Source organism: Gopherus flavomarginatus, chromosome 16 (genome assembly GCF_025201925.1).
Source record: "Gopherus flavomarginatus isolate rGopFla2 chromosome 16, rGopFla2.mat.asm, whole genome shotgun sequence".
NCBI classification, from domain to species: Eukaryota; Metazoa; Chordata; order Testudines; family Testudinidae; genus Gopherus; species Gopherus flavomarginatus.
Window position 1 is genome coordinate 23205218 of NC_066632.1, and position 15964 is coordinate 23221181.

At 44.5% G+C, this 15964-nt stretch overlaps 1 protein-coding gene across 1 annotated transcript; it reads left to right on the forward strand.

Moving 5' to 3' along the window:
* Positions 1–451: 451 nt before the first annotated feature.
* LOC127035451 (keratin, type II cytoskeletal cochleal-like) lies at positions 452–12647 on the forward strand. The gene is made up of 9 exons (XM_050925346.1): positions 452–913; positions 1746–1954; positions 3830–3890; positions 4872–4967; positions 7530–7694; positions 8743–8868; positions 11011–11231; positions 12242–12276; positions 12379–12647. Exons 1-9 carry the CDS (start codon positions 452–454, stop codon positions 12645–12647), a joined length of 1644 nt encoding a protein of 547 aa, XP_050781303.1.
* The last annotated feature ends 3317 nt before the right edge of the window (positions 12648–15964 follow it).

The window sequence follows — 15964 nt, forward strand, 5'->3', positions numbered from 1 at the left end:
TTCCCAGGCCTGTGCGGGCAACTTAATAAACAAGATGCATTTTTTCCCACAAGACAATTACTCCCTTTTTAATTGGCAGTATGCTAAGCCCATCAAAAGATGGCTTTTGCTTCTCTTTAATCCCTACTATAAAAAAGGGAGTTTTGCAAGCACAGTTTTTATAGAGCTGGGATTCCCTGCAATGAAACTAGACCGTCTCCTATAACTTATGATAGGTGTGTTTAAGTATAGTTCGAGTTGTTGCTCACCAAAATGTGCAGTGGGGCTAACACCCCAAGCTCATAAACCTCATCATTATCCAGCCAAGGCCCGTTCTCCTAAGAGATAAAAAGGTGAAAGCATCGGTTCTGATTTCAGAGGGATCCAAGCTTGGCTGCTTTTCACTCTGCTGCCCTGCTCAAGCATTTCTTAGCTTTGCCATCTGCCTTCATTCCTCCTCTAATCAGCCATAATGTCTTGCCGATCCTATCGCATTAGCTCTGGAGGTGGTGGTGTCCAGAGTTTCAGTTCTTGCTCAGCTGTCATACCAAGAAGCATAAAGCAATACAGCTTCAGTACGGTCTCATCTCGGGGAGGTGGTGGCGTGGGCTATAGAGGACTAGGATACTTTGGTAGCAGAAGTCTCAGTGGCGTAGCCTCCAGCAAACCCAGAATGGCTGTTGGTAGCTGTCGTTCTGCAAGATATGGGTATGGGAATGCTGGTCTTGCATATGACTATGGAGGTGCTGGCTTTGGCTACAGAGTGGGTGGGATCCGTGGGCCTTGTCCACCCACTATCACACCCGTCCAAGTCAACCCGCTCCTGCTCCAACCTCTCAACCTGGAGATCGACCCCAATGTTCAGTCGGTGAAATATCAGGAGAAGGAGCAGATCAAGTGCCTCAACAACAAATTCGCTTCTTTCATTGACAAGGTGAGATGGGAGATCACACTCTTCGCTGGCAGTTTGCCATAGGAATGTCAGACACAACTCGCGCAGACATTTCGGAGATGAAACCTGAGATTTTCTACAGTTTTTAGCTGTCCAAAATGTCTAAGGGATTTGGAGCTCCCAAATCTCACCCTAAAATTACAGTAAGCGTCTGATTCTCATTCACATTGTAGCCATTTTATGTCACTCCAGCAGTGCAAAAGGGCCTTAATGGGGGAAATAAATACACTATCAGAGTGGGATAAAGTGGTTTTACTGTAACTGAGAATCGGGCTCCAAGTTTCTAATGTTATAGTCAGAAAGCCCCTTATTTTTCTCCTACACCAGTTTAAGTGTTGATTTCAGTGGTGTTACTTCTGATTTACACTGGTGTCAGAGACAGTCTAGGATCTGCGCTGTTTCATCCACAAATAGTATAAACCAGAGGTACGCTTTGCTTTCTCTGTAACTGCTCCATCCATTTCTCATGTTTAACAGTATGCTTCTGAATAACCTCATTATGAAGAGATGACCTCCGAATTTTACATTTCTGTTATCTCCGTTCTTCTGAAAACATGTACATGACTCACGTCTTTTGTTTCGCATGTTGCTGATGCCGGGGAACCCATTCTGGCAGTAATATGAACGATTTCATCGATTATAAAGCCAGAAGGGACCACAGTGATCTTCTAGCCTGACCTCTGTACAATCCAAGCCCTGAAAGTTCCTTGAATTAATTCCTTGTTTGAACTGTTGGCGCCTTTTTGTTACCAGTCTAACGCATTGATATGTTTTGAAAGCTTCAAAAGTGAACTTTCTTCCTCTTGGAATTCAGGTCCGATTCCTGGAGCAGCAGAACAAGGTGTTGGAGACCAAATGGAGCTTTTTGCGGGAGCAAAAACCCTACCAGAATAACATGGAGCCCATGTTTGAAGCTTATATCGGTAACTTGAAGAAGAAGCTGGAGAACCTGGGATGTGACCGAGCTAATCTGGAGACAGAACTGAACAACATGAAGGACATTTTGGAGGATTACAAGAGAAAGTAAGTGTGAAAAGATGCAGTTTAATAATAGATTGTTAAACTAAATGTCTCCAAACATGTACATAGCTGCATGCATTGTTGACTCACCACTATTCGAGAGGGTGGAGAAGCTTCTGCCTGTAGGTAGGCAGTTTCAGATATATCTTGACTAACTAAGTAACTGCCCAGCTTTTCAAAGCTCCTGAGTGCTCAGAAATCATAAGAACATAAGAACGGCCATACTGGGTCAGACCAATGGTCCATCTAGCCCAGTATCCTGTCTTCCAACAGTGGCTGGTACCAGATGCTTCAGAGGAAAATAACAGACCAGTGTAATTATTGAGTGATCCATTTGCTGTCCTTCAGTCCCAGCTTCTGGCATTCAAAGGTTTAGGGACACTCAGAGCATGGCGTTGTGTCCCTGACCATCTTGGTTACTAGTCGTTGATGGACCTATCCTCTGTCAACTTAGCTAATTCTTTTTTGAACTCTGTTATACTTTTGGCCTTCACAGCATCCCCTGGCAACAAGTTCCACAAGTTGACTGTGTGAGGAAGTACTTCTTATTGTTTATTTTTGTTTGCCTATTAATTTCACTGGGTGACCGTAGGTTCTTGTGTTATGGGAAGGAGCAAATACCTCTTACTTATTCACTTTTTCCACACCATTCATGATTTTATACACCTCTATCAAATCCCCACTTAGTAAGCTGAAAAGTCCTAGTCTGTTTAGTCTCTCCTCACATGGAAGCTCTTCCATACCCCGAATCATTTTTGTTGCCATTCTCCATACTTTTTCCAATTTTAATATATCTTTTTTGAGGCGAGATGACCAGAACCGCACACAATATTCAAGGTGTGGGAATACCATGGATTTATATAGTGGCATTTTGATATTCTCTGTTTTGTTATCTATCCCTCGTCACTACTGAAAATCTTGGCCTTCGGTGCTACCTCTAGGCAGTAAATTTGTAAATGTGTTATTTATTCAACAAGTATATTATAGCTACAGCACAGGGTTGCCAATTTTGGTTGGATGTATTCCTGGAAGTTTCATCACATGACATAATCTTCAATTGGAGGGCTGGCAACCCTACTACAGCACCTGGCACAATGTAATATTTCTCCATGGGCTTCCTAGGTTCTACTGGGATACAAGTAATAAATAATAATATACTAGGACATTATCACTTAGGGAGAGCTACACATTACACCAATTATGAGTTTACACTATTCATTAAACAATCTGCTTGCAGAGAACTTTACAACATTTCAGTTAAGTAGAGATCTTGGCAGATACTGCAAATGTGAGTACATACAACTAGGCTTGGAAGGATTAGATTTTTATCAGTAAATGTCAGTAAATGTCAATTTCACCACACACACACACAAACAGATGAAAAAATATTCCCATGTCGGCAAAGTAAGAGAAATGCTGCTTCAGACCTCGTTAGAGGTTGATTTAATTATATTTACTTTGTACATTTTGACATGCAGTGGTGACAATTTGTTTTTAGTGATGCTAAATCTTTTTGGTTTTTGAACCTTAACAGCTACTGTCATTAAATAATTTCTGTCTGATCCCCCATTCTCTGAGTCCCCTATAATTTCCTGCAACTGTGAAATTTTAACAATAAAAAAATGCTTAAAGCCTATAATTTTTCACAATTGTGAATATTTAAATCAATATAAATTTTAAAATAAATATCAACATCATTTGTTGAAATGACAAAAAATATCAAATTCTGCATACATACACCATAAGGGACGTACAACACACGGTACATCAACTGTGACTGAGTGCACAGAGTCATCTGCAGTTGTTCTGGAATTCTACAATCCAGCAAGATATTTTTTTTTCTTAGCTAAACAAAAAATAATCCTCTTTCCCCCTTAGGTATGAAGAGGAATGCAATCTTCGAACCTGTGCTGAGAATGAGTTTGTAGTACTTAAGAAGGTGAGCAATGCGCAGATAAGCTACAACCTTATCAAACACCTGCTGCCCAGGTTTTAATAGAACACTGATGGCATATAGTGATTTTTAACTCATCTGAAGGAAAAACAATGCTAAATTCATACTTACAAAAATTGGAGCAGGTTGAAATTTTTTGAAATTCCAAACATTTGTTCCTGAAAAATGTAACAAAAAAAAATCACTTTATTTTGCCATTTTTAACTCCCTGAAATAATACTTTGTGAAATGATGGTTAGAGGTGAAAAAATTCAAAAATGCATATGTGACACTGGAGACTAATATTTTTAAAGATACTTAGGCACTTAACTCCCATGGGTGTTGCTCTCATCAAACTCACTTAGATTCTTTTGAAAATCCTGCTAGGTATCTGTCTGCATCTCCAGGTATCTAAATACATTTGAAAATCTAGCCCTTAGTCTCACTGAAAGTCATAGGATTTAGATTCCTAGTTGCCTGAGTTACTTATGAAAATGATGCATGTGCTTCTAAATCACTCAAGTGTTTTGAAAATATTATCCTATGGTCTTTGCCCATTAGAGCTTTTGAGGATGCATGTTTCCTTATCAGAGACATTTAGGGCCAGATTTTCAAAAGTGCTCAGCACTAGAGCAGTATGAATAACGAGATTATTGATTCATTGGCAATTCTGAAAACTCCGGTGGGAGTTAGATGCTCTTTGAGCCTTTTAAAACCTAGCTTTATCCTGGTTTGGTCATTCTAGCTGTCGATACAACAGACCATTAGGCTGGTCTATAGAGATGACCTGTTTATCTTCTCCTGTATATTGATTATTTTGCATTTAAAAATATAAAGCTGGAAAGAATGAAATCGTATGGAAACATTAAACTGCTTAGAAGTGACAATCCAGGTGATGGAGTTATTAACCCGATTTTGTTCTAGAATTAACAGAAATGTCTTATAATCAATTGGAAATTCTCTCACCGTATTTCCGATTCTCTGCAGGATGTGGACTGTGCTTACATGAACAAGGCAGAACTAGAAGTCAAAGTGGAATCCCTCATAGACGAGATCACCTTCCTGAGACGCGTGTATGACGAGGTAATGACATTTCTTACCCTAATCAGGTTTTTATGAGGAGAAGAAAACAATGAATGCTGGTATTTTCCAAAGGGCTTTATGGGAGTTAACCCCCGCAACTCCTGCTGGAGAAATTAATGGGAAGTTTGGTGCCAGACTCCCTTAGTCTAAGGATCAGAGCGTTTACAGCCAGAAGGGACCACCAGGTCATCTAGTCAGGCCTCCTGCGCAACACAGGCCACTCAACTCTACTAGGGTGAGCAGATGCCCTGATTTTATAGGGACAGTCCCAATTTTGGGGTCTTTTTCTTATATAGGCTGCTATTACCCCTCCCAGCACTCCCATCCCAATTTTTCACACTTGCTGTCTGGTCACTTTAAACTCTACCCGGCTTCCCCAACACAGGGCCCAATAACCTGGATAAGGTTAAAGTATTACAGCCCCGAGAAGACTAAACTACTGTCGATCACAAGCAGGGGACAGGAGGGACCAAGATGCATGAGTGCCTGACACCCCTGCAATGGCAGGGAATTGAAATTTGGAAATCCCTTTGAAAACCCCACCTGAAGGGAATAATAACGCCTGGTGGCAGGTGATCTGGTAGAGGAAGGAAAAGGACGAAGGGTCCTGTTGGTGTGAATGGGCACATTTGAATGTGACCATTTACCTCAGCTGAGGATCTGGCCCTGTCAGTCAGCTGAATCTATATCTGAAGGCGTGATCTTTGGTAAGACCCACAGGCCCAGATCCTCAAAGGTATTTCAGTGCCTAACTCTCTTTGAAATCAGTGGGATTTAGGTGCCTGGCTACCTTTGAAGATCAGGGCCTTAGGACCTGATTTTCATTTACACTCTGGGCTTTCTTACACTGCTCTGGTAGTGTAAAGGAGACCGACAGTCATTTACAGTGGGGTGGCATCAGGGCCAGCTTTAGGAACTGAGGGCCCGATTTGAATACCCAGCAGCAGTCCAGGTCTTCGGTGGCACTTCGGAGGCGGGGGGTCCTTCCCTCGCTCTGGGTCTTCCACAGACCTCCCGCTGCCGAAATGCCGCCGAAGACCTGGAGCGAGTGAAGGACGCTCTCTGCCGCCAAAGTGCCACCAAAGACCCGGATCCCCACTGGGTGAGTAAAAAAAATTAAAAATTAAAAAGGCGCCTAAGGGGCCCTCTTAGGCGTGGGGCCCGATTCTGGGGAATCGGCCTAAAGCTGGCCCTGGACAGCATTTGCACTCGTTTTAAAGCCTCTTTCCACTGCTAAGCCCTTAGGGCCAGTTTCTTCTTTGCCTTGCTCTACACTGACACCAGCTTAGCTCCACTGATTTCAGAGGCGTCCTTCCTTGTTTACACAAGTGAAAGAAGAAGGCATCTACCTCAGGCCTGGTCTACACTTTTGGTTGACATAGCTACAGCATTCAGGGATGTGAAAATCCACACCCCTGCGACCACAGCCTGGTGTAGATGCAAAGGTCAATGGAAGAAAACTTCCACCAACGTAGCTCCCATCGCACCGGGCGGAGGAGTTCCTACAGTGACAGACAGACACCTTCTGTTGGGCTTACATTATTGGGACATAGCTTCAGTGCTGTAGCGCCCACAATGTAGCCATGGCCTCAGCCAGCCTTCCTGGAAAAAGAGGTTAATGGACACATTTAACTGAAAACCAGGTGCATTCAAATAAAAAAATCCCTCTCCTCCATTTTGGATTAAACCTGAAATTGCAAAATATGTAGAAAGTATCTTGTTATCTGTGAACAGAGGAACAAAGCCAGGAAAGTACCTTAGAAGCAAACTATAGTCGAAAGAGAGCCTAAAATATAAGCCCTGGTCTGGTACGAGGCGTGAGCTGAAGCAATGGGCAAGCTTTGCTGATATAAAGCAAAGTTAGCAACTGGCAGGCTGTGAGCAAAGGTCTGGCTCTGCCAGCGTGCAAGTGCACAGAATCTGGCAAGAACAGGGCTGATATTGCAGAAATACACATTCCTAAGTAGGGCTGATCACCGAGCACTCATGCAAACACATCCCGATATCAGTGTGGTACCAGATCACCCCAATATCAAGGATGGTACGAAAACATTCCCTGAGGATAACAGGAACACACTGACCTCTCCCAAAAGATAAGGTCAGGATGACAGTACATAATTTTGATAGAACCAACATGTACAAGGAGATGAGTGATAACTAGCCACCTCAGGGGGCAGTATCTAATTATGTGAGGGAGTAGTCCCTAACTTGTTTGTATCGGGATATAAAGATGTATCTCAGAGGGAGTATCTTTGTCTGGCCCAGGGAGGAACAGAAAATCCTGCCGTTCACTGAGCATGTCCATTGTTATCGGCATACATGTATTAGTGGTCCAGTAAAGTCTCCGGGATGCTAATACCATGCTTCGTCGACAATAGACCTGGTTGTATGCCTTCGTTCCTTAACGGATCCTGTTGTCATTGTGCGGTTCGCTCGAGGTCTGCTGTGCCAGCTGTCTGTGCAGGGCTGGGGCGGCACAGAGAGGGAACACACACACACACAGCCAAACATCTAGCAACATCTTACCACACAAACAACTAATGAATTTAATGTCTCCTGCAGGAAATTGCTTACCTCCAAGCATCCATTTTGGACACCTCCGTTATTGTGCAAATGGACAACAGCCGAGGCCTGAACATGGATGACATCATTGCTGATGTCAAAGCTCAGTACGAGGACATCGCCAACAGGAGCCGAACTGAGGCAGAGTCCTGGTACCAGTGCAAGGTGGGTCACCACAGAGAGAAAGGGATTATGGATGGCTCTGACACTGATCTCATCAAAGAAATAGTTCGAGTCACATGAATGCGAGTGCATACAGACAGGAAACTGGCTTTTCGTAATTCAAGAGATGCATGAAATGCCGGACAGGCTATGTCTACACTACCGCCTTAGGTCAACCTATGCTACGCAACTCCAGCTATGTGAATAACGTAGTTGGAGTCGATGTACCTTAGGTCGAGTTACTGAGGGGTCTACACCGCAGGAGTTTCTCCAGTCAACTTACCTTACTCTTCTCGTCGGGAGTAGAGTACAGGGTTGGACTGGAGAGCGATCTGTTGTCAATTTGGTGAGTCTTCACTAGACTCGCTAAATCGACTGCCTGTGGATCGATCTCAAAGCATCGATTCCGGCTGTAGTGTAAACCTGCCCAGTTTATATCTGCAGAGGATCTGGTTTTATGGAAATATTATAACTTCTCATTCAGATTTAAGGCACTTTTTAAAACTTGGGTTCCTTCTCTTAGTAATAAAATAATACTTAATTAATAATAAACAGTAATCATAATAATACCAATTTCTTCTAATGCCTATCATTTTCTTTGATATATCTCAAAGTGTTTTACAAAGGAGGGTCAGTAGCATTACCCCATTTGACAGATGGGAAAATAAAGACACACAGAAGGAAGGGACTTGCCCAAGGTCATCCAGCAAAGCAGTGGCGAGCCAAAAATGGAAGCCTGTTTTCCTGAGGCCCAGCCCAGTGCCTGCTCCATAGGCCAGTCTTAGCCAGACAAGAATGCTATGAAACATGTTTTCGCAATCTGTGTTGCACCTTCAGCTTTTACCCACATAGAGGACAATAGTCTACTACAGCCAACCTCTAAAGGAGCTCCTCTTTCAGCTCAAGTAGTAGAAGTCTGTGCTTTAGTGCTCAAGAAATAGCATTCAAACGCTGCCAGAGACCCATGAGTAGCTCATCATAGTTACACTGCAGCTTTTGGTGCTTTGTAACGGGCCTGTTTATTATAATTGCATCTTCTCTCTCACCTAAGTACGAGGAGCTGAAGGTAACCGCTAGCAAACACTGCGACAACCTGCACAGCACAAGGAATGAGATTATGGAGCTGAACCGGGTGATTCAGAGACTGCATGGAGAACTTGAAAATGTTAAAGCACAGGTGAGTGTGATGCACTGGCTTAGTGTGTATAATGTGTCAATAACAACTCACAAATGTTATGTAAAGAATCCTGTGCTGCAATTTCAATTGAATAGAATATTAGGGCTGGAAGGGGCCTCAAGAGATCATCTAGTCCAACCCCTTGCTCAAAGTAGGACCAATCCCCAGACAGATTTTTACCCCAGTTCCCTAAATGGCCCCCTCAAGGATTGAACTCACAATCCTGGGGTTTGCAAGCTAATGCTCAAACCACTGAACGATCCCTCCCCACTGTAACCAAAACCGGCCCCATTATAACAGCCCAACAGTTAAAAAAAAAAATCTTAATTACAAATTAGGTTGCACCACTTGACAGTTCTGAAGAACTGCTGGTGACTAGACTAGTGATTAAGCCATGAAAGGATAATAGTTTACTACTGCTACCAGCTAACAGGGTTACTCCTTAACTCAGCTGGTAGAGACCTGTATTGTGAAGCTGACACATTCAGCAGAAGTCTAAAGTTAAGCAAAAAGAGGCCACCTCCAGTTAACCGTTTTGGACGCATAACCAACTTTAAATGAATGAAAAAATAAATACATAAATGACCCTAGCAGAATCAATGGCTGGGTTTTTCAAAGCCCATTCAAATTAATGGAAGTTGTGCTCCTAAATCTTCTAGTCAGCTTTGAAACTCTCAACCAATGGCCCTATCTCTGGTAAGCCATTTATAAAGCAAAACAATATAACTAGAATAGTGGGTCTGCCACCAGAGCCCATGTCATGGTAGCTAGCCTGTAAGATCTAAATCTAGAGACTCAGTGCCCCAGGCTGTGTGCTAGGTATCTCAAGGGAAAGGCTGACGAGAGAGAAATCCTCCATCCCTCAGCTGCCAAGTGGTTGTGAATTTACTCCAAGGAGCAGTATTACTCCAGTTTTTATGATACCTTACAAGGCACTGTTGAGCTAAATATTCTGACAACAGTGTGTTAAGTGTGTCAGGCCTGATGAGAGTTACAATCAGGGCCAGCTCCAGGCACCAGCCGAGAAAGGTCATGCTTGGGGTGGCAGATTCTACGGGGCAGCATTCCACCCAGTCCTAGGGCGGCACGGCCGCTTTTTTGTTTTGTTTTGTTTTGTTGCCGATCCGGCCGCCCTGTAGGGGGCAGCAGTGTGGAGAAGGGGAGCACCCTGCTGGGAGCGGGCTGCGCGCTCCGTCTGTCCCAGCCGGTGCCAGGTCTGTAGCAAGCTCGGCAGGGCAGCCTGCGTCCTTCCCTCCCCGCCAACCAGAGTGGCGCGGAGCCCTCCTGGCAGGCGAGGCAGCAGTCGGAACCGCGTGGCGAGCGCCCCGCTGAAGCCCTGGCCACTCCCCTTCTCTCTCTCTCTCCTCCCCCACTGCTAGCCGGGGCACATCTGCAGCACAGGGAGTCCCCTTGCACCCTGGCTCCGGCCGCCCCACTTTTTTTTTTTTTGCTTGGGGCGGCAAAAAAAACCAGAGCCGGCCCTGGTTACAGTATAGTGGCCCTCTGCCACTCGGCGTTGAGGGGCTCCTAGGATCACCTGGTGAGGAGGACAGTGTAAAATCCTGTCTAGAACAGGACTTTTACCCTGTGAGCGTGGTTTCTGAGAGAGTAGAAGTCAAGCGGCATCATGTTTCCTCTGCCATAGTGCCTACCAGTCTTGCTTGTCAAGCATTGCTAGACCAGCCATGAGCCAAGCCTTCCACATCTCTTCTAAACTAGTTTCATCCTCTGCTGCCTTTGTCTGTTTTGTCTGCTTGAGGCATCCCTGTCTGACACCTGGAAAGTGAGCTCTCCGGGGCCCAGGCTGTCTTCTTTGTGATGTGTCTGTCCAGTGCTTAGGCTGTACTGTAATAACGGTGAACGCTATTAAGAGGAAGTCAGAAGACATTTCTGAGAAGGTGTCTCCGCTCCTCATAGTCTACCGGAAGGGCAGCCAGATTCATGCAGACTTGCCAGAAGAAGTTCACAGTCTAGTTCAAAAGCGTAGACATGGATATTGCTTTATTAAAGCATCCCTCAGCCTGATCAGTTTTGCAGCCCGAATCCAAAATTTGAGCCTTCAATTTGTAACAAATGAGAGGCCATCAAAAAGAGTCTCTTCAAATGAGTCACACGAAATGCATTTATCTCCCGCCTCTGCAGCGATGCAAAATGGAAGGAGCCATAGCAGAAGCTGAGGAACGGGGAGAGAGGGCTCTCAAAGATGCCAAGTGTAAACTGGCCGACCTGGAGGCTGCGCTAACGAAAGCCAAGCAGGACCTGGCCTGCCAACTGCGGGAGTACCAGGAGCTGATGAATGTCAAGCTGGCCCTGGATATCGAGATCGCCACCTACAGGAAGCTGCTGGAAGGAGAGGAGAGCAGGTGGGTTCATAGCACAATCCTGCAAATCACTGATCAGGGAAGAATAACAATTCATTTAAAATGCTTGTCAAAAACAAAGGGTCCAATACTGCAACCCTTTCTTCAAGTTATAGTCCATGTACTTGCAAGTCATATCATTGCGAACAGTGGGGGGAATTCAGCTGAAACTTTTTTCCAATGAAAAAAATGCAGATTCAAATCCATTGAAGCATTTTATGAATTCACCGAATTATTACATTTAAAAAACTCCAAGAGACCAAAAGTAAAAAGTTTCATTTTGACACCTTTGAAACGAAAGGGTTTGATTTTTTTTCCCATCTGAAATGACTTTTCACTATTTTTGTTTCCTCAGTTCGGTCATTAACTCAGGAAATCAGTTATTTGCACAGCTCTACTTACAACGTTAGATCCCTTTTGAAGTCAATAGCACATAAGGTGACCAGATGTCTCACTTTTATAGGCACATTCCTGATATTTGTGGGTTTTTCTTCTACAGGCGCCTATTACCCCGATCCCCTGCCCTGATTTTTCACACTTGCTCTCTGGTCACCTTAATAGCACTTCGGATCCTAATGCATTTATGCACTTTTGATAAATTTACCCAATAGGTCTACTGGCATGAGTAAGTGCTGCCCATGGGCAGGGTTGGGGCCTATCAGGAAAAAAATTAACAATGTTTGTGTGTATTGGACAGTCAAATCAAATATTTCCAAACCACAGTCCGAGTCTGCTGCAGACATCAACTGATCTCAAGGCTTGCAGCTAATTAATGACATAAGTAATGATAATAAGCAGGTAGCTAAAACATAAGAACGGCCATACTGAGTCAGACAAAAGGTCTATCTAGCCCAGTATCCTGTCTTCTGACAGTGGCCAGTGCTAGGTGCTTCAGAGGGAATGAACAGAACAGGGAATCATCACGTGATCCATCCCCCGTTGCCCAATTCCCAGCTTCTGGCAACCCCTGTTTCTTACATTTTAAACCTTTCTTCATTTTCCTCTTCTAATAGGTTGTGTGGAGAAGGTGTTTGCCCCGTCAATATTTGTAAGTACCAGGAGTATTTTCCTTCTTAGAAATCCTATGGGATTCATCTTTTGCAGGAAAAGTCATAAACTGAGCTACAACCTCTTGCTTTTTTATTTGCAGCTGTGTGCAGATCCCAAGGGGGGGTTGTGTGTGACGGCGACCCCTGCTTTGGAGGCAGCTATTCGTCCAGCAGCAGAACACTACTCAAAACAGGAGGTGTTCTTAGCAGTGGAGGCATGTGCGACGCTAGGATTGGAAGAAGCATCGTCGCAAATTTGGGAGATGTATGTGCACCGTGTGTTCCTACCGGTGGATACAGCACTCGCAGCGGAAGGAGCTCCAAGGTCAAATGTGTGTCAACTACCAGCTCCTACAGAACAAAATATTAAAAGAGAGCTCTAGAAAGTCCTCACTTCACTGCCTAGTGGCAGCAATACCTGCTACCAGCACTAACGTCGTTAGGGGATTTTAAAGATTACAGCTCATGCTCCATTGCTTGCTGCATGAAGCATTTTTAATTTCTGTTCTGAGGCAGCTGCCTGAGCTTTAGTTTTACAAAACTGCTCTCCTGACATTTTCCTTCTCCTCCTGGGTTACTGAGGTCTAGCTTATCTGTCATTGTAAGCCCATTTGATTGGGGTATATTGTTAGGATGCTGTATGTAGTAAGGGATCAAATCATTTGTGAAGATATGTGGCTCCAAAGAAGGTCTCAGTGATACTGGGAAGTTCTCAGAGTCTCACTGTTCAGTGCCTTTCCTCAAATGAGTATGAACCAACTTTGAATATAAGGATCTATCATTTTTCAGCTCCTACAGTGTATTCTGTATTATTAGCTAACTGCACCAGTTCACCACTACATGACTGTTTGCAAAGGACAAACCACTGATGTGCAGATTGTATCTTGTTCGTAATTTCCTGCCATCAGGCCTGTTTTGTTCCATTTTCCTTGGTTTTATTCTGTTTTTCCAATAAACTGACATAGCAGATCAACGCTTGCAGTCGTGATTTCCAGTTTTGAAGTCTAAATTAGGCAACTAGGCACGTCTCCTTATCGAGACACTTGAAAAAAAATTCAGTTCTAATGAGTTAGTCACTCATAGAACTCATTGGCCTTTGGAAAATGTAAGGGTAATCTAATAGCGGTAAGAAAAGATGGGAAACCCATCAGGTGCTGAGAAGCACATTAATAGCACCCGGATAAGTGCCTGATAAATAGAGAGATCCCTAGCTAGCTAGCTAACTGGCTAGATGGGGTGTCTGGGGATAGATAGATAGATAGATAGTTGTAATAAGCCATAAATCCAACATCTGTATTAAGATCGTGATTTTTTGGGTCTAGCAAAATTATGAATTTAAGCTCCCAAGTTCATCTTTTGAGGATGTTGTGCAGGTTTCCTTTGAGGACAAGGACTGAAAGGTTGGCTATGGAGCGATCAGTTTGTGAAAGTGTTTGCCCATAAGTGACAGGGTGTTCCTGTCTTTCAACATTTCCCTGTGTGAGTTCATTCAAGAGCCTGGTGGTGGTCTGTTTCATGTCTGACCTCTAGTGGTTATAATGAATGGCTACAGGGCATGCTGAAATGAACATAGGGAATGTAGGGTAGCAGGACTGAAGACAGGATTGGCAGGTTCCTTAGTAAAAGCTAATCAAATTAAATAGTTTTACATTATTTCCAGCTGATACGTACATTATCTGAGGTGTTGGAGCCTAAACGTAGCTACCAAGCTTTGAGATGCTTCTCCAGGGACATTTGTTGCCCTTGGCGGTGTTGGACATGACTGAACATGTGGGGTGGGGGACTGAGGAGGGTTGGGTGTGCCTGAGGAAAATTGGGTGTCCTGGGGTAGGGCAGCGTGTGGGCTGTGCCTATGGGGAGCTCTGAGTCCCCCAGGGATAGTGAGGTACACTAGAGAGGGTATTGATTCCTTTAGAGAATAGTAGCTGGCTGTGTTCAACGGGGTATTGGGTCTCCTGGGTGTTGGTTGGGAGGCTTCTGGGGGAAGGTTGAGGGGGTGGAGTCCTCTGGGAGGGTGTTGTCTGTGTCTGACAGGGTATTATGTCCTTGGGGCGGGTATAGGGTGTGCCAGGGGTATGAGATGTCTAAGGGGGTGTTGTGTCCCCTGAGGAGAGCAGGTTGTGTCCCCGGGGGCAGGAGGGTACCTGAGGGGGTGTTTTGTGCCCTGGTTGAGAGGGTGTTGTGTCCCCTAGGAAGGGAGGGTATCTGAGGGCATGCTGATTTCCCTGGGTAGGCGGTTGGCCGTGTCCCCTCGGGAATGTTCAAGGCCCCTTCACGAGGTTGTATGAGCAGGAGTCTGGGCAGTCCCAGGAGGGGCTGGGGCTGCTGGGCATATGGGGTGGATTCTGAGAAGCCTGTGGAAATCTAGGGAAGGAAGAGTCACCTTCTCCTCACCTCGTTCCCTGTAACTCTGTTGATCCTTCAAGCCAGCAAAGGGAGCAGCAAGAAGGTAAGGCAAGAGGCCTGGTCTCCGTGTTGGCTGCCTGCAGCAGCCCACCTGGATGCTTGTAATTCCAGTGCCATTCATATTTGCACAACAGGTGCCCTGAATGAGGCCTATTCCTCACATAACCACACTCAAGTTCCCAGCTGCTGTTCTGGTCTATGTTATACCTGGCAACAAAGTGGCTAGTCAGGGTGTGTGTGTGTGTCTGTATATGAGAATCTCAGCTTTTCTTAAACAAAAACAAAACAAAAATCAAATTTCTAGCCCATGTGGTTGCTTGGATAGCTTGACAATGTGACCAGAGTGCACCCTACAATTGCAAACAACCTGGCAGGCAAGCAAAAAGAGCCCCACTTCTATTATTGTTTTTAAACTCATGATTTTTAAGCTATTCAAATGGTTTTGGGGGAGCCAGACACCTTGGTCATGTTGGGTTGGCAGCACTGCATAATACAAATAATAAGCTTGCACCTGACGATAAGTAACAAAAGGAAGTATTCACACGATGCGCAGTCAACCTGTGGAACTCTTTGCCAGAGGATGTTATGAAGGCCAAGACTATAACAGAGTTGAAAAAAGAACTAGATAAGATTGTGGAGGATCGGTCCATCAATGGTTATTAGCCAGGATGGGTAGGGATGATGTCCCTAGCCTCTGTTTGCCAGAAGCTGGGAATGAGCGACAGGATGATGATCACCTGTTCTGTTCATTTCCTCTGGGACACCTAGCATTGTTCACTGTCGGAAGACAGGATACTGGGCTAGATGGGACTTTGGTCTGACGCAGTCTGGCCGTTCTTATATTCTTAAGTAGAGCTCAGGGAAATTTTTCAACCAAAACTTTTTTTCCAGTGAAAAATGCAGTCTCAGCCACACCAGAAATGTTTTGCAAATTGCCCGTTGTTTTGCCTGTGATACCATTTTTTTTCCAACCAGGAACAGAATGGATGTTTTCTGCAATAACGGCACTTCTTTAATTCAGATAGCAGCCACCCCGAGGCAATGGTTCATCTATTCTTAACTCTTCTATTGTTAAATGATACCTGCCATTTGGCCAGCATGCTGTGGTCGACCACAACCAGGAGGCTGATTTCGCACAATCAAGCCTTACTGTAAAACCCGTCTGGGAGGAATCTTTCCTATGAATTCTCAGCCTCATTTAACTGTGCACTTTTCATGCTTTGTTGGTAGGGGTACAAACAAAGCAGGCCGAGTGCCAAAGCAGGCCGAGTGCCACTATCA

Excerpts from the sequence above, each read along its gene's own strand:
- LOC127035451 (XM_050925346.1), top strand. The coding sequence starts at position 452 with ATGTCTTGCCGATCCTATCGCATTAGCTCTGGAGGTGGTGGTGTCCAG. Across the intron at positions 914-1,745 it reads TCGCTTCTTTCATTGACAAG|GTCCGATTCCTGGAGCAGCA; the intron begins GTGAGATGGGAG and ends CTTGGAATTCAG. Across the intron at positions 4,968-7,529 it reads TGAGACGCGTGTATGACGAG|GAAATTGCTTACCTCCAAGC; the intron begins GTAATGACATTT and ends TGTCTCCTGCAG.